This window comes from Macrobrachium rosenbergii, chromosome 11 (genome assembly GCF_040412425.1).
Source record: "Macrobrachium rosenbergii isolate ZJJX-2024 chromosome 11, ASM4041242v1, whole genome shotgun sequence".
In the NCBI taxonomy this organism is placed as follows: Eukaryota; Metazoa; Arthropoda; class Malacostraca; order Decapoda; family Palaemonidae; genus Macrobrachium; species Macrobrachium rosenbergii.
In genome coordinates this window covers 11520776-11545117 of record NC_089751.1, presented here as the reverse complement: position 1 = coordinate 11545117, position 24342 = coordinate 11520776, and the positions used below count along the sequence as shown (strand labels likewise).

Sequence of the window (24342 nt, the reverse complement as noted above, 5' to 3'; positions counted from 1 at the left end):
AGAATAGAATGAGACTGAGATACAGACACCAGCGAAATAAGTTTAACAGCAAATTTACAAAATAATTTTTCTATAATTACCATTACGTTATTCTCAAGACTAAGCTAAAACCTCCCTACCATTATAATCTGACAAAGTCAGTGTTGATAACTGGCGTTACAATTTATGCTTTCCAAAACAGACTTTTAGTAAGCACACCAAAAGCCTAACTGATAGAGAAGGGCAGGCAGGTGCCCTTAGAACCAACCCCATTCTGTGGCAGCAGACACTTCCAACTGTGATATGGCAGTCCTAAGCTCAAGCTACAGATAGGGGAGACCATAAAAAAAAATAAATAAATAAAAAATAAATGCACACTATAGGGGAATGCAGATTGGTTACTCTAAACCAGAATTCAGTCAAACCCTTAAAAGCCTCCAGAATAAGAGTAACTTCATGCCTTATTTTTGAATATGCTTCTCCTGAACCAAAGAGGGAGCAGAAGGCAAAACCGAGGTTGTAGAATCAAGTCTAGGCAGAGGAGGTGATAAGACAGTAGGGGATAGAGGAGGGTAACACGAGACTTAGGAACCAGTGCGAAGTAGGAAGGGAAGTAGATCTATCCCAGTTTAATTGCTTCAATTATCTGACTCTTCCTAAATATAAGCAATTTATTTATTTAAAGTCGACTAATCACTCCCTACACTCTTCATACCTAGCTAACATCACAATCCTGTCCACTACTACTGCACAAGCTGTGTTTATCCAACACTAGAATACGGTGCTTATCTCTAATTCTACAGAATACAATCTGTTAACAAAACAGAAAGCACTTCTGCCAAACCTAATTTTTTGTTCCTACAATTAGTTGACATCCTGAGAGAACAAGTGTTACAGAGCCATGCATAACAGCTAACAGCAATTAGTGAATTACAGACTACCATCTCAAACAGCAAGAAGGCAGAGCTAAGGTTGTAGGATCAGGTCTAAGCAGAGAAGGTGGTGGTGATAGAGTAGGGGATGGAAGAGGGGTAACAGGAGACTCAGAAACCAGCAGTGAAGCACAAAGGGCGAGTAAAAGATCTATCCCTGTTGCCTAATAAATTAAGTGACTCTCCTCTTTTACATATGAATTTATTTATAAATTAATCTAACCATTCTCTACACCTAGTTGACATCACACTCCTAAACCATACAACTGACACAACTACCAACACTACAGAGAATACAGTACTTGTCTAATTCTACAGAATACAATCAGTCATTGCAGAAAATGTTGCAAAACCTGATATTTTTGTTCCTGCTGTCAGTCTAATACCAGGAAAAAAACAGCTAACACCAACAAGCAAATCACCGACTACCATCTCAAACGATGGCTAGAAGAATTCTGATAGCAACTAAAACATTAGAAACCCACCTGGCAGAGACCAGGTAAACTAGACAGTCAGCCAAGCAAACTTCTTTTTATTGTGAATGCTGACAGCACCAGCCAGTGAAAACTAGTTAGATTTTGGTGTAGCTGAAACTAATACAATTCAATGCCTTGTTAAATTATTTAATAATATAAAATTAACATTGCAAAAAGTAATCATAATAACACAAATACAGCAATAATGCCTGAAAAAACCTACTTTTCAAGTATTCCTAAGTATTCTCAATGCATTGCCAAAACAATAAAGAAACTGTACATTAACAAAAAAAAAATTATGAGCAAATGTAAATAAATGGCAGCTGGTCTGACAATTCTTAAAACAATATTACACCAAGAATATTTATCCAAAAAATATTAGAAATACTAATACACAATTTCCTGTAAACTTATTTAACCCTGGAAAAAAAAAAAAAAAAAAAAAAGCAGCCCCTGGATCACAATTTTCAATAAATTTCTAAGATTACACTAGAAAAAAGTAACAGCCTGCACATAATTTGTATAGTAATAATTAAGCGTGCTGGTTAGCAAAAGAAGAGATTTTTTTTGAAGGCTACATAGATTAAAGCTCCAAATTAAATAACTGAAATAACCAATAACATACAGTAAATGTTCTGAATTTATGAACTTCTAACTGCTCATTTTAAAGCTAGTACAGCCATTCAAATCATTGTTCAGCATTTTTTCACTGATGTACAAAGGTATATATAAATTCACTTTCTTCCCAAGCAAAAACAGATTGAATCTCGGGTTAACCTCTTATTTTAGACTTATATACAAGTGGAAACCAGTTTGCATCCTACCTGAGCCCTACTTCAAGTCTAGGACCCCTATCACTTAGGAAACGCTGGAAGAGTCGTTACTCCTAATAGTGACATGGGAACCAAACTTGGCACAAACTCGGGTTTACATTACATGGTGCATAATTGAGGTTAGAGTAACAGGTGAAAACAGCTTCACAACTTAACTTAGCCATAACCAATACAGTATACCAATCTACAATCATTCTGCAATTCATATAAAACAATATAAAGAACTACGACAGCTAAAAAACTAATAAAAAAAAATTCTCTATTGATACAACAAATACTTTGTAATACAATTAAGAGAGCCCTAAAATTATGAATAAAGTAAATATAAAAATTATAGAAAACTGTCAGATATCAAAACTTTTCAGCTTTTGTAAGATTATACCATATTTATTTAGATATTAAAAAAATGATGGTAATTTATCAAAATGAAATACTGTACTACTAAACAGAATTTTTCTTGCTACCCTTAAAAATGTACTCATATTCAGAGGTACAAATAAAAATTGCCTACAAGATGTAACTTAATAAGGATATTTCCAATAAAAAATTTCTTCTCAGGATACTTCAAGAAATCTAGCACTATACCATGTAATCTGACAAACTTTCAAGCAAAACAAAATCTACAATTAAAACCATTAATATAGATTAACTGAACAATTTAGATACTGTAAGAACAAAACCTGAAGTCGTGTGCAATTCATAGCACTGATTTGTATTTACTTCAAATGTCATGTGAAATTTTTCTTTCACTAAAGTGCCAAAAAAAAAAAAAATCACAAAATCCACTAAGAACTGGTCAGCTTTTCTTTTTTCCCTCCCTGCTAAAATTATAAAACCTCAATAATGCACCTTATGGAACAAGATGGTTAACTATAATGAAGCTATAACTGGACACCATGAAAACTACTATTGATATTATCTACTAGTGAACTAGGGGGACAAAATATTGAGAACTGATAAAAAACCCTTATATCAATGTCATGTGCCTGTTAATATACATAACTGTACTTTAAAAGCAGTAAATAAGAAACTGTTATGGCATATTCTCTTAAAAATTATGTAAAGTCCTTAAAACTACACAGCTGAGCACCAGTGCAGGGAATGGATCACAATAAAATAGGCAACTAGCATCCAATGTCTCTCATGCTGTAAGCCAAGAGGCAACACATGCTAGTAGAAACAGCCTGCAATGGCACATTTTTTTTTAATTGTTTAGTGACAAACACCACTTAAAATTATGTTGTATTTGCTATCTTTTGCAAAATTCTAAAAATATGTAGTAATGGGCAATTTTCAAAGTAATTTTTCTTGACTTCTGGTGATAGATATTGAAACTTATGATTATCCTATAAAAATTACCATTTCTCTTTGCTTTGCCAATGACCCTGCAAGCTGCCTTGCAAAAACCCACTGAATGCATACTGAACTATGGCAGTGATGAATGAATGCTCAACACAACCTACCAAACGGCAGCAGTTGCATCGCTTAAGTCATTCACTGAGTTAATGCCCATTGCCCTTACAGGATTTACTGGACAGCTGAAAACCTAAAAGATAGCAAATGAGCTATGCTAAAACCGAGCCCCTAAAGGGAGAATTACTTGGACCGAAAAAAAGACTAGCAAATTACCAGGGATCCAAGCTTCACACAATAAACATTTGGAATAATGTAATATCAACACTATCATATATGATATTGTGAAATGGATCAAGCTACCAACAGACTGAGGTGATCTACAATAATGACATTTACATGACTGCAATATGTCAGTAAAAGCTAGTTGCAAAAATGTTCTTGCCTACATAATAATTATGATGATTTATTGAGAATGACATTTTGAATGAAAAATGGTTGGATGAATACCAGAAACCAGAAACGAAAAATAATAATGATCTCATTAAAAACTGATTCCTGAACGATGACAAAATTCTATTATACAAATCATCTCTATAATGGCTGAATCAAATGTTTGATTCTAGTAAATAACAAGTCTGAGAATTTACCAAGCTCTCTCTCTATTATATACATGTTCTGGCAACTGACATAAGATATATATATAATCACTGAATAATCCATCTGACTTCTAAATATAGCAACTAGCTATCACCAACATAAATCAGTCTGCATGTCATGATCATGTATTCCCATCATATCTACTACACATAATGCTACTCACTATATTGAAAACATGCACCTAAATTTCTGAGCATTAACTGACACAAATATTACTGAATAGGTTACTACTAAATAATTGATATATTACACACCTATTCTATTAAAATTGCAAAAGCCATTGTTGCATTTAAAAGGATACACTTTCTCTAACTAACAAAATCACCACTGAGTGGAATGATCATCATCAAATATGTTGTGTATGGTTCAATTTGAAAACAAGGACTTTCAGTCCAAATTTTAAAATACTATTATACAGTGTAACAGTTCATTTCAAGAGTAGACATAACACAAATAACTGACTGAAATACATTTTGGTTCTCAAAAAGGTTTCTTTACTACATCTGGAGTAGAACACATTCCTGACATTTAGCAGACTATACTTCAACAGACATTGCAATTTTCTTATGTAATAGAATTTACCACTACAGATGTCATAAAGTAACAAGTAACATGATAATTTTGTGTATGGAATTTACAAACATCATCAGAGAAAAGGAGTCAAATTCCAAACTACTGTAGTGTTTCAAAGTTTTTAAGACTTCCATTGTAAATAAGTGTTCCAAAAACCCAACCAGTAATTATCAGTACACAGTACAGTAATCACATTATGAATTATGAAATCAAAGGCAAAGAGCAGGCAACAACATACTTAGGCTATTCAAGCAATTAACACAACACCTAAAACATCTTCTCACTTGAATAACGACATCAGCACATGAACACGCTTTTTCCACTGGTAACCTAGTTGCCTTTTTATCATGCTAAAATGTGCATAACTTATTAACCAAAACACCATAGAAGCATAAACAATCACAATATAATGAATGTTACCCACATCCTACCTACATACTACCCATTTTTTAATGTAAAAATGTAAAACTTAACAAAATAAAAATAATGGTCTTTTTAATTAAATGATTCCAATTCTTAAAACCCTAAAACATATTTGCACTAGAATATATATAAAATAAGAGGTAAACCAAGGCAGATGTTCTGCTGTGCTTTCTTTCTGTAACAGTGATTTCTATTCAGTAAGAAATACACCCAATACTGCAAACCGAGTCATTACTTGGAAAAGTATGAGGTGTAAGATAAGGAAAAAATTACTGTTATGAATCACTCTCGAATGAAATACAAAAACATCCCATAAGCCATCCACAAGTAAACAATGCCTTTATGTGACTGCAAGAAACATGAACACATCTGCAGTTGAACAGAATACACTGCAAAACAAAGAACTCACAGCAGATATGATTATTTGAACTTAAATTTCAGGTAATGAGTCTCAGGTAAGGGATCACAGCTAATAATATACAAAGGATTTGCACTAGTGGCAAACTGATTCCTTAATCACTGCCATCTCTGAAGTTGCAAATACTTCCACCATCATAAAAGTGTGTTCACCGGGAAAACCAAACTCCAAGTGCATCAGTTAATCATAATAAATGGCCACACATGTATGTAAGCATGCAAACTCATTATCTTGAGCCTAAAGGGAAGATAACAGGAAACATGGTAGAGCAAAGTCTTGTAAAGGCAATCTGACAAGGTAGAACGGATTTCACCAATGGAGAGGAAATTGTACTCCTGATTTCCTTCAGTCTACCTTTGTAGCTCAAAATAACAAATTTGTGTTATGACATATGTGACATTTTTTATTACTTTATTCAATATAACTTTATATTTATATGGTATACCACAGAATTTCAATACTGATAAAAGAATTTCAATTGCACTTATCTCACGTAAACTGCCTTGAAGTCAACATGTTGTGACCATACAATTAAACTGCAGTTTCATGTAGAAAAAAAATCGACAAAGATGAATTTGGCATAGAATAAATCCTAAAAGTACTTTTAAAACCTAATTTAGTATGCTATGATTCTATACTTCATGGAGCATGCTTTCCTTTTTAAACACAGTATGGTATTCTACATTTCTGAGCGCAAAAATCAAATATTTGCAATTTCAATATCCTTCTCCTTTAAATGTAAGACTTCTAAGACTTCATTAAAATCATGTAGGATCTGAGATATGAAGGTCATTCTTAACATTCTTTGACTGTAAGTGTAACTAATTGAGGATTTCCTTATAAAGTGTAGTATCAGGTAACAAGGTTTTCACTCAGATACAAAACTAATACATTTATCAGTATTGTATTATAAATAAGACAGCATTATTGTTAATAATGTGAACAAATAATTGAGCTGACACCACCTTTACAACTTTTTTTTTTATCACAATTGTCTTTCAGCCAGGATTTATGATGGCTAATCAAGGCTATATTCAGTTTAGTTGACAATGGATTTTCTTGCCCTAACATAAAATTTACTGCACATATGTTTAATATATGAACTATTAATGGTGATGTTTTATTTATATAGAGTAATAATAATTACTGTATAATACAAACTTTACAGTCTTGGATATATACTTTACATTTTGTAATTGCACGTTGACTAATGCAGGAAAAACTGCAACAAATAATTTTTGCCTATTATGCACTTTTGTACTGTTCAGTGTAACACACTCATTTTGCTGACTAAAACCATTTTTATAGAGAACCCTTAACAGCAGAACTAACCACAAGTTATGATGATTCAAATTACATTCTTTCCACTTGTGTGCCAATGCAACATAACATCATGCAAACTTCTCACGCCAAAGATGCCCTTACAAAATGAAAATTTGCGCACAATATGAATAAATATTTTAAGAACATTTCATGAACTTACGTTAAGGTACATAAAATTTCTAAATAAATTTTACAATTCTACTTTTTACCATAACCTAATAGTTATCTGTAAATTACACACCTTGATTGGCTATCATCTGCAACTTTTTCAAGTGCCTGAGTGCTCGCTTTGCTGCGGTAGATTTAGCAATGCGATAATTACGCCCAACTCCAGAAAATGAACCCTTTCCAAAAATCTCAACAGATACTCTAACTTTTCCATCAACAAGTCGTTCAGGCTTGCCAAATTTGGCAGTTTCAGGTTCCATTTCTAATAATTCTCTGATTGGAGACTTGGGCACAACTCCACTGAACTGCTCTATTTCTCGGCACATCATTTTATAGTAAACTGTCCATACAGCATCAAGAGACCTACCAGAATCAAGAAATATGGCTCCAGCTACACTCTCAAACACGTCTCCAAGTGCTTTGGGGACTTCTATATCCTCGGCTGCTTCACATTCATCTTCTTCCATGAAGTAGTACTGTAAAAAATTATATTCTTTAATTAACATAAGACAGCAATATACTATACACTAAAAGTGAACCTAAAATATATGTTCCTCATAAGCAAGGGGAAGTTAAGCCATAGGGGTAGACCGCCACAGCATCTCATCCTCTGCTTGTTCTACACACTAAGCACTTCTTTATAATGGCAATGTCAGATCTTGCTTTTTATTAAATTTTCCAAATTTCTACACTAAGCACTTCTTTATAGTGGTAATGTTAAATCTTGCTTTTTATTAAATTTTCCAATTTCTAATTTTTTTTAAAGTGTTTGTAGATAACTTGACAGTGTTGCATTTTAGTTTGCTGTAAAGGATAGTACAATCAGATTTGTATTCTGCAGTACACCCTTGAATTTCTCAGGTTTTGGGTTCTCAGATTTGATTAATGGCAGGATTTTCATAAATAATTATATGGGATAATTTTTGGAATTTTGCATACATTTGTGTACTGCAGTGGACTGAATTGAATTGAATATAGAATTTAGGCCAAAGGTCAAGCACTGGGACCTATGAGGTCATTCAGTACTGAAACAGAAATTGGCAGTAAAAGTTTGAAAGGTATAAAAGAGGAAAACCTTGCAGTTGCACTATGAACCAACTGTTAGGAGAGGGTGGAAATTAAGATGGGAAGAGAATATGAAAGGAGGTATAGTATAAGGAACAAAAGGAGTTGCAGCTGAGGGCCGAAGGCACACTGCAAAGAACCTTAAGTAAAGATTACAGTGCACCACACGAGGTGTACTGACAGCACTAACCCCCTATGGAGTGTACTGTAGTGGAGATATGGGAACTGTCAAAGAAAATTAGGATATCTTGCAGTGGTGTCTGTATAAACTTGAGATTCATGGCCAAAGTGCAATGGGAAGATAGCATTTCAAATGACTTGTATTGGCTTAAAAACAGTAAGATAGAAATATACAGTATACCCATACACATATTACGTAATCTATTTAGCCATAAAATACAGTATACATATATTGTACTGTACACATAAACAATTATAATTCTGTAAATTAACTTCAAAAAAAAAAAAAAGCCACACACTTGTACAGTTAAAAAATGCAGACTCTATCTTCAGTTGAGAAAAAAGTAAATCCCATTACTTTGCTGGGGATCCTACCATCTTTGCCTCAGCTCCTAGCCTTACTCAAGTGTTAGGCTAGACATTCATTATAGCCTGGGTCGTAAGATCAGATCACAGTAGGTGGAGTTTTTCAGTATTTGTCATCCCTATGCATTTGCACTACAATCAGATCTTGACAAAAAAGTCATTACTTTTAGCAACCAATCATTCAGCAGGTATGGGAGAAGCTTCACAGGGAAACGACCTTTACAACATCGCTTTTTTGGCCTGTACTTAAAGACAGTATTGGCAAACAGAACATAAAAATTAATAAAAACTTCTGAAGGATGTAAAATATGTGAAAGTACAGTAGTATGAACTGGGACATCAAGGAAAGGATATAGTGAATGGGTAGCATGGTGTACAAAGAGCCACTGAGAGGAGAGCTTCAAGTTCAGGCAGAGGAGAGACTGGGATGATGTGAATATATGCAGAACAGGAAAGAAGGCAGAAGACAGGTGGCATAAGACAAGAAGAGTTAGGAGGAATGCATTATGAGTCTTAACAAATGGACAACAAAAAACATTCTTTATAGAAACTTAGCTGAGGCAAGATGAGTATTATATAAAAAATGAAAATGGAAAAACTTAAGTTGAAGAGACAGATAATGGCATTATGTTGAAAATCTGAATGAAGACAATGAATACAAACTAAAGAATGTTGGCATGATAGAGGAATAATTAGAGAATGTAACATCAGAAGAAATTAAAAGGGCTCTTTGGAAGATTTAAAATGGAAAAACCAGAGGGCCATTTGGAACAAGTTCTTATAAGGTGTTTGTTACAAACAGCTGGAGAGGCAGTCACAGACGAGTTGTCCGGAATACTGTATATGAAAACCTGATAAAGACTGGGGTAGAACCAGAAGACCTGGAGAACAGTACAACAACAATAATGAAATTCTATGGGAATACAAATACTTGAGGATACCACAGAAATAATGACGATGTCCAACATACCGCTTGGAAAAATTTGCCTAAGTCATAGTTGTTAGTTAAACTTCCTGCCAGAAAAGGAAATAGCAGAATGTATATATAATAAAGCAACTATACGAAAAGTACCCAGCAAAGATGAAATTATACCAGTGTATATATTTGTGGCTCTTGAAAAGGTATTTGACAGTACCCAGACAAGCAATGTGACTGGTATGATGAAGGCCAAGTCCTGGAGAAACTCTCTGAGTGAGTGTTGTTACAAGTATAATCAAGTTCTGGAGTGAAAACAGTAGCAAATGTATCAAAAGACTGAAATAAACAATGATACTCATGAAGAGCCAGTGCTGAGCCCTTTGCTTTTATCACAGTACTCAAGGAAACTACAAAAGTGCAGAAAGGGAAACTTCAGAGAGCTACCATAGGTTGCAAAGAGGTTTAAAATATGGAACAGCAAAAATGAAGGGAGCATTGAAGGATTTTGGTATTCAAAAATAACCTACCTAGGGTGAGAGGAATGGAAAAGAAAGGAATAAATATTAGTGCAAGCAAAAAAAAAAAAAAAAAAAAAAATAGAGGATAGAAAGGGAGAAAAGAAAAATTTTTAATTTCCTGGGAACCACTGAGGTGAACTCAGTGGTGCATATCAAATGTTAATAGTATAGATAGTCTCAAGAAATGATAAAGACTGGAACGTATACTGGGAGCATGCATTTTTGATGGCCGAAATTTTAAGAAAGCAAATGAATAAGAGCTGGAGATGAAGCCGTGTGACAAGAGTATGTACAGTATATGGAATATGCAGGTGTGGAATAACAATGCCAGTGGGATTAGATCTGGCAATAGTCCTGTAATGAAATAGGTCAATCATGCATTGTTAGCTTCCACCTGTGTCAAGTCAGTTGGGTGGATATGCTGGAACACTTAATTAATAATCGATCTTAAGACTAACTTGTCTGTAATGTTGGAGTTCCAGTGACATCCTGATACATTCATATTCTCAGTATTATTGTATGGACAGTTACTTTTGGAAAAACTTAGTCTCACTCCACCTATGGTATGTCAAGTATCCCTCATATATAAAGAAATTACTGAGATCTCTTAACATATCTTACTTGATTCACTTATACTTTTTTTAACCTTTGTGAGATGTGTCACCGTTTTCCCAACAAACTTCCTATTAATACAAAATTTCATTGACATACAAATGGCATCACAACTGAGATCCACATGTTAAGAACACACTGACTTCAGACAATTTTGAAGAAAAAAAAAAAGTTTAACCAAACACCAGATATACAAATTGTCTTAAATGTGCATTCAACAATAAAAAATAAGATGAACCCCCTACCTGTAACCCTTCTATTCTATACTATAAGCCAAAGAACAAAACTTAGACTTGCATTAATAGCTACTTACCTCTTCATTAATTTTATGACCATTCTCCTCTTGCATTTTAACAAAATCCCTAACAACACGGTCTAAGCCGGGTGAAAAATGACGGAAGTATTTGTGATAGTCATACTTTACTGCTAGGGAGGCAAAAATAGTGTTGTTGACAAGAGCAGATCGTAGATCTGTCAAAGCACCAGGTGAATGCTGTCGCTTATCTTCATAAAGGTGTCGAGTTATTAGGTAGTCTAAAAAAGAAAAAGAAAAACATACTCATAGAATATACCTCCTGGTATCTTAGTAAAAATCATAAGTTTATAATTAGTTTCTTTTAACCTTGAGCCTAAGGCAGCAATAAAACTACTGATTCCATAATTATGATTCATGAAAAATCCAACAAATGCCCTTGCTACCTATATGACAATTATCAAAACTCTTACCTAGTACTGCATCCCCCAAGAACTCCAACCTCTGATAGCAGTCTGTCAAACGGTTCTTATAGTACGAAGCGTGTGTAAAGGCTTGTAAGAGGTATGAGCGATCACGAAAATGGTAGCCAATTTTTTCCTCAAAGACTTTATATCCACTCAGTAATAACTCCAACTGTTTTTCTGTTTCAACAACTGGACAATGATGAAGTGGTGACTGTGGTGGATCTAAATGCCCATAAATGATTTCTTCACTTGCTGAACCTTTTTCAATTTTGTATGGCAGCACCTTGATCCCTAACCATGACATGAACAATAAAGCACCACGTGGACCACAAGTAGTCAGATAAGCACCGATTAAAGCTTCAACACAATCTGCAATACTTTTGTCAGGGATACTATGTTGAGTTAATAAATTGTATGGGATGAAGATGGGGAGGTCATGAGGATTCTGTGTTGCCATTAACTCAGTGGTAACTTGTTCATTTTTGCTTCGTTTGATTTGCTCTGAACGTTCCTGTACCAACCTTCTTATTTCATCACTAGCCAAATCATGTAATCCTGGCAAATCAGCCATATTCCAATGCCCAGCAGGAACTCCAGAGTCAATGAGAGCTTCTTCCAATTCACGTGGGACAAAATATCCAGGGGGCAACCAGTTATCATGGGGTTCAAACTTTGTAGCAACCATGCATTCTCCCAAGCCCTTCCTCTTACCTAAACGATACAAATTAAGATTACTGACTTGTTTCGAGCGTAAATAACTGAGCTTGCCTTCATGGCGCTGAGGATATGTACAGTACAGGAAAGTAGTAATGGCATATTTGAGAAATGAATCTCCAATAGTTTCTAACCTTTCTAGATTAACTCCATCATTTGCATTTGACATGGTTAAAGCTTGGAGAATAACACTTGGAGAAGGTCCTGGATGGTTCAAAAGATCTGGTTGAAAGTCAAAACTGAACTGAATCTCATTATTGTCATTTTCCCATGTGGATATTTCAGCACCAATATCCTGTATGGAAATGGTGAGGGTTTCTGTGCGATTCACAGTCAGAGCAACAGTTGAGGTAGATAGTTGAGCATTATCACAGCCTTTAGAAACCTTCTGTTCACAGCCTTGAAATGTAGATTTTGTAACAGATGCAACATCTTTGCATGTTGTGACTTTATCACTCACATTCTTCCTGAATGTTTTTTCTATCACTAATGGGTCGCTCTCTGACAAATAAGATGGACTTGACAATATTGATTCATATTTCTCGTCTAGGTATTTCTGAAATTCTGTCTCCTTGGCAATTCTGATACTGTCATCATCACAAAAAGGCCAATGCAAATCAACCTCTTCATCTGATGACCCCTCATCAGCAACCAGTCCAGATCGACCCTTGCTACCTTCTTCATCCCACTTGTCAATTTGACTCTTGTCATCATCTTCCATATCTGAAGACACATCAGACTCACAGCCCTCTAAATCATCAGCTAAGCCTTGGAAGTCTCCATAGCCACCATATGCATCGTAAGCTCCATAACCACCATAACTATTTTCTGGGCCACTGAACATATCCCAACCATCAGCTTCAAAATTAGATGGAGAGCCCACACGGAATACTTCACCACTTTCTTTGTGGCATCCACTTTTAGATCTACGTTCAGTAATACCAGTGCCCCAATCAGCACCTAGTTCTCCTTCAATATCATCATTCGCTGTAAACCCATCCAGCAGGGTAAGGTTATCTGGTAAAGCAACATTAGGATCAAAAGTGTCTATCTCAAAATCATCAGCTGTGCTCATATCAGCATTCATATCAAAAGGTGGTGTTGGTGGGTCCACAGCCATGTCATTTGACCAAGTGCCAATCTCCATATCAATGCCATTTTTGGTGATTTTTTTCTTTGAAGGAGTAGGAGAAGAATCTGTGGGGGATTCTAGCTTCTTCTTCATCTGCTTATTGGTGTTGCTGTCATTTGCTTTTTCAAAAGATTCCTGCTGCTGCTGTTGCTGATTTTCTTGGTTCTTCTTTAAGACATCTGCAAGACTCCATCCAAAATCTAATGGGGGCCAATCAAAATCTGAAAAAAGAAAAAATACACATGCAATGAACCTTCAAAGAGTTTGATTTCACAAAGATCTGGATACCATCCTTGTTTTCTACAAGCAAAGATAACTTACAATAAGAGACCAAGAAAAAACTAATGAATGAAGTTTAAATTGAATCAAATAAAATTGGAATACACAATTTTCTCTCTCTCTCTCTCTCTCTACTGATCAACTTTGGCCATAAAGGTTTTCAGCTGAAGATTTAAAGAGGAGGAGAAAGACTAGCAAAATTTTTAAAAGTACCCAGACCCCTCTTGTAATAAAATTAGCTATATTGCCATTAAAAGCATATCACAACCAACTACCTAAATAGAGTAAGAATGTTTCCGTTTTGTTATTTTTCACTGTACACAAAAACTAAACATAAATATGAGGTGGCAACATCCACAAGCTGATTGCTTTAATTTGTTTGGTCTGCTGCGCGCAGTCAACCGTCTCAGTGCATTGAAGAAATGTCTTTGGCTGGTACAGTGTGTTGACTGAAATTTTTTATATTTTTTTTTTCAGGTTCACTGATTTTCTTATTATATAAGCTTTTCTGAAGTTGACATACCAGCCAAATGAGGATCTTGAACAGATTATGAAGTAACATATACAATATAAACTGCTCTGTCATGCTGCATCTGAACTTTTCTTGCCTGCCAGTTTCTGTGTGTGTGCATGTGTATATGTACACACATGTATTACCATTGAGGTGCACTACAGTATGAGCTTTCTGTATCTTTACTGGCCTTCCTCTCTCTCTGGGTTGGTTTTTATTTATATGGTAAGGCCTATGAAAATTTACGAATCCTTACATCATCCAAAACACATCATAATCTACTTCAACTTAGGCAGTCAAAAATCAGTGGTTGAAATCTTGGGTACACAGACAATGCAATATGTTTACTGATCAACACAATTATATAAATCACATTTTATTACGGGATATTAACTTCTAATAAAATAATCATGCACAGAAGTGCAGTTTGCATACAATCTGTCTGCTATATGAAATGTTAACAGCATTACTATCATGCTCTTCCAGCTGCACAGCATTACAAACAAACCAAAAGGATTTCTTTTGTATATACATTACAGTATATCCATATATATTTTGTTGTGGCTACGGCTGCATGGGAATAGTGCCAAGTTATGGATGGCATAAATGTAGATAATTGCATAATAATGTAATACACAGTAAATTGAAAGAGGGATGTTTACTACCCATTCCTACTACTTATATTTAAATAATACCAACTTACCTTGAGGTAGAACTTCAAGGCCAAGACCCACTTCACGTGCTACACACAAACGGAGTTGATCAGCAAGAAGTAATGCATTGATTCGGTACAATATTGTGGGTAAACACACAGCTTTACGCCAAAGAGAAGCAGGGAATGGATGTATTGTACATAATTCAGGTACCAGGATTTGCTTCTGTTGCAAGTTCTCACGTTTTGCTCTCTTGGTTTCTTCTGATGTGGTAGGAAGTGCTACACCCTTCCTAAAAATATGACAATTTATTACTTTAAACTACCTGTTTATGCAAAGTACTTTACCAACATATCAAGAATTGATTTATCCGCACACGAACTCCCTTTATATAATGCTGGAACCTCTTACCTATTAACATGCCTAGGAGTGAGGAGATTAAGTCGACCAGATGTGTGATCCACATCCAGTAGCGGTTGGCTCAAGTTGCATATCTGAAGGCCATACTTGGTTAAATAATATTTTTCAAAAGTTTCAAATCCAGCATCTGGAAAATCACTCTGTGGGTTGAGGTGAGTGCAGATTTCAGCAACATAAAAGTACTGAAAAAAAAATGAGTGAAGTGGGTTAAACCATCTAGGTCCTTAAAGGTAGTTTGGTGTAAAAGTTAAGAATAAAATAGCCCACGGCTTCCATTCTGTGCCATTCACACGCCAATTTACATCTTGTGATCAAGTATAATACCCCTCTTGTAAGTATTTGGACATTGTGATAAAAATGACAAATTCAACAATAATTTGTATTTTTCCTAAAATACAAACCCACAACATCATGTGATAGGGAGTATCCTTAGGTGCTCTTGTGCAGTTGGCTATGGTAGACTCGCTTTTAGAGAGTAGCACTAGCTATAAAAGAGGCCCGCAAGACCAGCATCATCCAATTTGTGAATAGCCGGAGGGAACAGTGATATTTCGCCCAAGATGGATGAGTAGAGAGAGATCGGGAAAGAGGGGAGGCATGAGGTGGGAGATTAAAACTCACAAGATGTGGGTTTGTATGTTAGGAAAAATACAAATTATTATTGAATTTGTCATTTGTTCCAACACTGATACAATACATACACCACAACATCATGTGATAAGAGACTCATAAAGAGGAGGGAGAAAGATCTCTCCACAAACAAGCAAGGCAATCAATAGTAACCAACAAAAATAAAACAATTTTAAAAGAATAATAATCACTCTTTAAAGTGATGTGATGGAACATAGGAGCTCTACGTTCAAACGGAGCCAGATGGTCCTATCCTGTGAACATCACATGCCAGACCCAGGTGGTGTTACGGAGAGTGCCGCTCAACGTAATCCGAACGCAGCTAAAGGATCATATCCTTCACACTACTTGTTGAGCTGCCACCACTGGGCCTAAGGGGAAGGTGTCCAGTGACTTATGTGTGATATCTTTCAAATAAAAAATCATGGTGGTTTGTCTGTTTCAAACTCCAATGCAGAGGATCCGTCCCACAGCATAGTTCTTCTTGAAGGCAACTGGCGGGCCAATAATCCTGATGTCGTGGGCCTTAAAGTGTATAGGTACGGTAGATAAATACTGTTCCAAACTGTAAGCTCTGCTTATTACCTCCCTCAGCCAGAAGGTGATCGTGTTTTTGGAAGTCTCCCGTTTAATACAACCCAAAAAGTCAATTGTGCTGGTCTGAGGTAGGCTGTACGCTTTAGGTAAGCTTTCACTGCGCATACAGGCCAAAGCAACATTTCTTCCTGAACGTTATCCACAAAGCCCTTAAGAGATGGAATGGAGAAGCCATCAAATCCTGGGTCATGGGACGATGGGTTCTGGGTTTTTTGCGATGAAGTCCGGCAGACAATTGAAAGTCATTTCCGTTCATCCACGGGTGTAGGTTACATTATAAGAAAGTGCATGAATCTTACCAACTCTTTTTGCTGATGCTAAAGCTAAAAGAAACCGTTTTTAAGGTTAAGTCCCTGTCTGAAGAAGTTCCGATGGGTTCATAAGGAGACCTGGTCAGGAAGTGAAAACTTTCGTTATATCCCAATCAGGAGGCTTCAAATTTCAAGGAGAACTTTTCTCAAGTGTTTGATCATATCTGAAATCTCCCAAGATGATGCCAATTCAATACCCCTAGCTTTAAAAACTTTGGAGAGGGCTGACCTACACCCTTTCACAGCTGCGACCTACACCCTTTCACAGCTGAGATGGAGAGGTTTTTCTCATTCCTCAGACAGAGAAGGAGATCTGCTAAATTTTTTAATTGTTTTGAGGGGATGTAAATCCCTCTTACTGCTCCAATCCAAGAAGACTGACCATTTCCCTTCGTATAGCTTGGCTAAAAGGAGGGAATATGTATACGCCTAGGCTGTTCCACTGGTGTTGGAACGCATCCTGCATAACCGCGTTCTTGTCTGGAACTGGAGAGCAGTATAGGGGTAACTTGTGGTTCCTCAAAGTTGTGAACAGATCCATTATGGAGCCTGGCCAAAGCTGAGGACTCTGCTCACTACTGACCGGAGCAAGGACCACTCTGTCCCCACTATCTGTCCTGATCTGCTTAAGGTGTCTGCTACGATGTTCTTCTTCCCTGGGATGTATCTGGCAGTTAGCGTCCGGCCCTCAAGTTCCGACCATACGTGAACCTTGATGTTGTGGTGTTTGTGTAAGTGTCGGAACAACTGGCAATATTATTAACATTAAAACCAGATCCAAGACCAATGATGCATCACTATATTCAACTACTTAAGAATAAGAATAGTTTTTGTATAACATTTATTATGGTATGTGTGTTATGGGCGGACATGTTGGAGGTCTCTCTTGCGTTTTTTACAAAAAAAAAAAAAAAAAAAAAAAAAAAAAAAAAGGGTCTTTTGCTCTTGGTTATTATACCTCTCATAGAAGGCAATGTGTTAATTGTTTCTCTATGTAATAACCGGCACGTAAGCCAGTCAGTGTTGTGTAATTGCAGATATATTAATCTACATTCTGCCCCAATCAGTGCCTACAAAAATTTCAAGTTTCAACTTCTTGAAGCCTACTGGCTCTGGGAAATGGGTAATAGAGTGCTGTGTATGTGTTAGTGGTTGGCCCTCCCTTCACCACAAAAATGTCATCTGACCAACCTCCAACCGTCGTACCAGTGACCCTGGTACCTAACGATAAAGATACCTGTGCCCCACACACAAGTTCTGTACTTGCGAACAACTGTCTATATTTTACAGTAAACCCCCGTATTTGCGGTCTCACAATTTGCGGATTTCTCTATGGAACATATATACACATTCGCTGAAAATTCACCCATTCGTGGTATTTTTCACTGAGAAATATTCACTGATTACTGTATTTTCATCTCATTTTCATGACTAAATCCACTTTTTGTAATAAAACTATTAAAATACTCAGGTAGTGCTCGAGCTACAATAATTTGCCTTACAATAATTTGATTTTGCAATGGGGTAAGCAATTAATACTGATTTGACAATATTTATATAATCATTTTTAAATTTTGCACAGGCGCAGGCAGCAGCGTACAATCAGGCAGCGAGAGAGACCAAATTACAATAGACCAACTTCTTTTCCTCCATCTCTTTATCCCATCATCTAGTTAAAAAAGTAAAAGAGAATGATAAAAGTATCGTTAGTAACGTTATACTCGTGTAAATGCGTACAATCATAAACAACCGAACAAGAAACTGTTGTTTTGCTTATCACTGAAACGGAAAACAACAGCCGTTTTGCTTGTATTTCAACCATCGTACGGTAATAAACAATTACCGTAGTTATAGTACAAATGACGTTAAGTAGAATAGGACTGATATATTTTTACATTATACCCTTATTCGGTATGGATAAAAGATCGGCAAGGAAATATACTGCTAAATTTAAGCTGAGAAAACAATTTTCAAACTGCTAACGACTATAAATTATTGTGCATCGGCAACATAGATGAAACTAGACCATAATTAAAATTCGAGAGAAAGTATTTTAATCAAAAGTACTGGGCATGAAAGAACACATTACTGCTATTTTTACGCCGATAAACGATAAATATATAAAGCTCATATTATGATGAAATCAAGTGAAAATAGCAAACGGAATCTTTATTTATTTTACACAAAACAAACGCCCCCAAACGGCCAACATCATCTATTAACGAAAAAAATAGCTAAATTAACTTCACAACGAGATGTATTCAAGTTATATATAGACTTAAAAACACTTTGTGTAACGAACAATAACCTTGCCCCATATAAATAGAGTAGAGATTCATTTACGCTAACTAGAAGCAAGAAAAGCCCTCTGAACCGAGTTAAACACGGCAAAATAAACTTACTGCGTAATCGATGGGATAGAGGCATCTGTTCCTTAAATGACTTATCCTCTATTTTTGCAATTATGAAGTGTCGTCTCCAGAATATGTCATCATTATTATTCTATTATTATTATTATATTTCTGTTTCTTGTTACTATTGGTATTTTTCCTTTTTATTACTATTATCATTTTTAGTATTTTTTTTTTTTACTATTATTCTCCATATAATTACTGTCATTACCATTATTATTAATTATTTTTTCCACTACTTCAGCAACTGTGTGGATACTGCCAATTATTATTTTTATCATGTTATCTTACGTATCTAGATTGTGTGCATTGTATTTGTATATACCATGTATATGGCCCTGAGCTTCAATAAAGATTATTATTATTATATTATTTGGCACTATAAAAGGCAATTGGCAGGCTGGGGTGGTGGTCAGAGTCCAGAATCTACAACAGGACTGTTAACCACTTCAAAACCTCATCACACTTTTGGCTGCCAAAAAGCTGGCTTAATCTAAACCAACCAACCCAGTAGCTGAGGCCTACCCTTTGAATAAATGCTGTTGTCTTTGTTAATCATTATCATTGTGTAATGCTCTTGTTACAAACTGTCACTATCACCCTGGCAATTTCAGTGACTGGCTGCTGCCCAAGCTTTCCACTGTTTCCTCTAAATATTAAACTGACCCAATTTTGATTAGAAAAAAAAAAAAAAAAAAAAAAAAAAAAAAGGAAAGTACTGTACAACTACAACTGTTTCCTTTATTTCAAAAACTCAAAAAGACTGTGTACAGCATAAAACAATTTTTTTCCCCCAAAAATAGGTTGATATATACACCAGGGTCTTGTATGCAAAACAGTTAGGCTAATGTTTACCCGGATGCCGCAGACTACCGTACCAACCTATGCCTAACGGAACTCCCTAATACTGTAATATTACTAGTATTTACTCAAATACAATCATCATCATCATTATATGTATATGTACTACTGTTGTATTATTGCAGTAAAATCCCTCATAAACAGGACCCTTGGGACCAAAGGATTGTGATTATTTGAAATTGCCAATCGCAATAGGATTCTTCCAAAACGCTGAACATGTATTCTGAACTGTCCTTCTGCCATTCATTACCAATAAACAGTACATATTTTTCAGTTTTTTTTTCAAATAATTCCTAACATCTTAAACTAAGCATTACCCTCTGCTCATCCAACTCAAACAGTGGTGTGAAGAGTGAGTAAACCTATAATGTGGTTCGGATTCTACAATAAGCTGTAGGTCCCGTTGCTAGGTAACCAATTGGTTCTTAGCCACGTAAAAATAAATCTAATCCTTCAGGCAAGCCCTAGGAGAGCTGTTAATCAGCTCAGTGGTCTGGTTAAACTAAGATATACTTTCTTTATTCACTGGTATAACCACACACTGAGGCAGTAGTAAGTAAAATTGTGTACTTCATTAATGTAAAAATAAATATTGTGTGGGGGCTCAGTAAGTGCATACACACAAGCTGCCCTAGTATGGGCTTACACACTGACTTCATAAAAACATAATCATATAAATAACTTTGATATAAACTTAAATCTTATTCAAATGAAAAACTTTTAAATAATTTTTAAAACAATATTAATCTACAATTCCATTTTTTTTTTTTAATTTAAGCACTCATCACTTCATTGTCACCATCAGAATTATCTGTTGGTGTAGAAGATGAACAGGATTTATATAAAATATTTTCTGCTAGTGTAAAAGATGAACAGGATTTATATGAAATATTTCCTGCTACAGTAGGTCCTCGACTTACGGCAGGGGATCTGTTCCAGCACCAAGCCATAAGCTTATTTCCACCGTAAGTCATGTTCAACCGTTATCAGCACTTAACAGCGCTTGCGGCGCCGTAACTTGATGTTTGGCAGTGTAACTTGATGTTGCATCACATTACAGCTCTGTTAACTTGATGACTATTCATGCTGTTAGCTTCATCAACGGCGCTTACGGTGCCGTAACTTGATGCAACATCAAATTACGCCGCTGAAAAAGCTGTTAACGACGCTGAAAAGGCACCATAAGATCGAATCCGCCGTAAGTTGATGTCGCTGTACGTTGTGTGTGTGTGTGTATCTACGCTGGTTTTGTTTTCTCTCATAAATTACAATAGACTTATTATTTAGAAGATTTTTCCAGCAGTCCTAGTTGCATGCTGAGTCAAAGTTTTTTCTGCCATACACCAGCTATATTTTTCAATAGCAATAAATGCTCACATGTAAACCTAATTTTTTTTCTTAAAATTCCCTTCTGAAATTGAGTGGGGTCTTATATGCCCAAGGGCCTCATATGCTGTCAAATATAACATTAAAAATAATATACAATAACCTATGAATTTTTTTTGTAACTAGAACACTAAGCCAATTAAGTTAAATACAACACTAACAAAATATTTCAAAGTTTGTCTCTTTATGTAATTTCCACCAACACAATATACTCTCACAGAGAGTGAGAAGAAATGCAGCCAAAGATAAAAAAGTAAATAATTTTATACAACTCTACATGTAATAACAAAGAAAATATGTTAATATTTCACATAACCACAATTTAATATTTGAGGGATTAATCTGACCAGCATTTCCTGATGCTTTGTATGATTTTTTTTTTTTGCCTAGTTCTTTCTCTGATATTGAGTACATTGGGAATTATTTTTACATCCCTGTTCAAAGTTGACCATCTGAGGAATTAACCATGGCTAAATATAATGATCCAGTCTTCACCTTGTGTATCTGACATGGATGTTACATCCAGTTTCATAATGCATCTTGAGCAACTATCTTGGATTATTCTACCAAAGACCAGCATTTAGCAAAGATTTATGGAAACAAATGAAAATATATTTTTGCAAGATGGAATAACTATACCTTTAACTCAAATTCTGCATACTTTTCATGCCTCTTCAAAATTATGAATCAAGAAATGCATAGGAAATGCATCATTGGTATTGATTAACCTGATGTTGCTGCCATTTACTTTCTTTCATTGTTGAAATAAACCATTTGTAGGGCCTAGAAATAAAAATAAAATAAAATGGGATTCCTCTAGCAAGGGAACTAGCCCAGTGCATAATCCTGTGGTCATATTGCTGCGGGTGAGGGATGTTGCATTTCAATGGACCTGTGCCATCTGAGCTATTGACCATTAATTCACTGCTTGAATGCAGCCCTGAGGAATGTAGTAGTAGGCATGTATGGCAGTTCCTGTAAAAAGGTCCAAGGCAGCTTTGGTGGAGAGGTGTTTGTTGCACAGTTGGTTTGCTTAGTACTGCAGCCATAAATATTACTACGAGTTTCTGATATTTGACAAGTACTGTTAGAGAAAGCAGAAAACAACTGAAGAGAGAGTTCAAGAACTGTTAGAACCTATAAAAGGTTGGAACCACCAAGATCAAAAGTGGGGATTCAGCTGGCCTGTATGGGGCTGGAGGCAATGTGCAATCTGTGAGGCAGCCTGACATGAAAGTGAGTACAGTATACAATACTACCAACAATGGCATTGTGTAGTTATCACCATCTTTGACCCATCTCTCATGCAACTGGCAAATTCAAATTAGCAGCTACCCTTTGGTCCCAAGGGCGCCAGTTATGAAAGATTTCTCTGTCATGGAAATTCCTATACAGACATAAAAAAGAACATAATTCCAAGGTAAAGTTAAAAATTTCAGGAAAAAAAATTATGAACTGCACAAAATTTTGGCAAGGGTATTTCCACACAGGAATCCACAGAAGCATAAATCAAAACAGCAACAGCAGGTGAATCTACTCCATATCTTGTGCAAAAAGTCTAATTTACTGAACAAGCTAAAATGGAATGATGTAGCATGCAAAACATGTTCCCCTTACTGTGTGGAAGTTCCTTATCTACCATTTCACTACTACCCCACTTCCTTCACCTTGCAGTATGGTGAAGTAAAGTAATAGTTTTCTCATTTATATGAACATCAGAGGATTTCTTAAGCAAGTTTGCATATAAATTCATCCTCACCTGCGGCTGATCTTGGTTTCGATACCATGGCATGACAACTGCATCCTCATAAAGACCATGCTCAAAATGAAATTTTTTCCTGGCTGCATCCTCAGGAGGAACTGGTCTTGGGTCACCTTCCATCTCTATCTCTTTTATGAAATCCCAGTCGATTCCTTCATAGCCAACAACTGAAATTACAGTACAGTATATGTTTTAGTAGTTGAAGTACTATCCTACATAATTAAGAAAGAAAAACAGGTCTTTAGTGTTTTGGACATCAATGGTGTCTAATAGCACTTAATATGCATGCACAATATTTATGTTAATGAGATAACAATGGTGTGTTTTGGATAAAGAGGAAAATGTTTATATAGTGCAGGTATTTATAAAACAGAGAATATAGTTTACATGGCATTGGTGTTAAGCAAAATAATCATATCGAAAAAAATCATTACTTTCAAGACAATTACAGATCTCATACAACAGTGTAGTTTGAAATAAAACCCATCAGGGTGAGATAACGTAAAACTGTACATATTGAATAATAATTATTGAGATGCTTTCAACTCATTTTATATTTTAACAGTGAACAAACCTCCAGGCTTTGAAAATCCCAATCGTTCTTTTTATGATGTTACTAAACAACATAATTTAGAAGTCACCACCGTAAAGGATAGTGCCAGTTTCATAAGCAACTGTGACAGAAAGTGGCTTGTATGCAATAATTTTAGGTCATGAACTGAAAGGTTACACTTATGCAATTACAATTATGAAAAGCAAAACATACTCCATAAATATACATATGATATACATGTAACTTTCACCTTTCAAGGTAGGGTGTCTTTTTAGAAAGGTAAGCCAAAACTTATTGGGTTACGGCTTTCAAATTCATAAAATAAATTAGTGATAAATAGTCTTGCCTTTATAAATCAACAAAAGCAAACAGTCTTCATTTGGCATGAAACCTTGTTCAAGGTATGTGATTAGTCGACACATTGTTAAATGCTCGAACTTTCAAATCTGTATTTCAAAATGGAACTTAACATTCAGACCTCAGTGCCTTATTTTTTTAATACTTTATTGTAAAAGTCTGTGTACAATATGCTTAAACCTGCCTATTAAATATATGTGAAAAAATTGAATTTTGGTTTTTTAGGAATGATGCTAGGTGTGAAAAC

At 35.5% G+C, this 24342-nt stretch overlaps 1 protein-coding gene across 3 annotated transcripts in view; it reads right to left on the bottom strand.

Moving 5' to 3' along the window:
• Positions 1 to 1518: 1518 nt before the first annotated feature.
• LOC136843142 (endoribonuclease Dcr-1-like) overlaps positions 1519 to 24342 on the bottom strand; it is a 91570-nt gene continuing 68746 nt past the window's right edge. For all 3 annotated transcript variants that reach the window (XM_067111193.1, XM_067111194.1, XM_067111195.1), the window contains exons 18-23: positions 23183 to 23352; positions 15219 to 15409; positions 14858 to 15099; positions 11525 to 13585; positions 11112 to 11332; positions 1519 to 7614 (exon numbers count right to left, since the gene is read on the bottom strand). In XM_067111193.1, coding sequence (XP_066967294.1) covers positions 7204 to 7614; positions 11112 to 11332; positions 11525 to 13585; positions 14858 to 15099; positions 15219 to 15409; positions 23183 to 23352 — 3296 coding nt within the window. In that variant the 3' untranslated portion in view covers positions 1519 to 7203. The remainder of the gene's footprint in view (positions 7615 to 11111; positions 11333 to 11524; positions 13586 to 14857; positions 15100 to 15218; positions 15410 to 23182; positions 23353 to 24342) is intronic.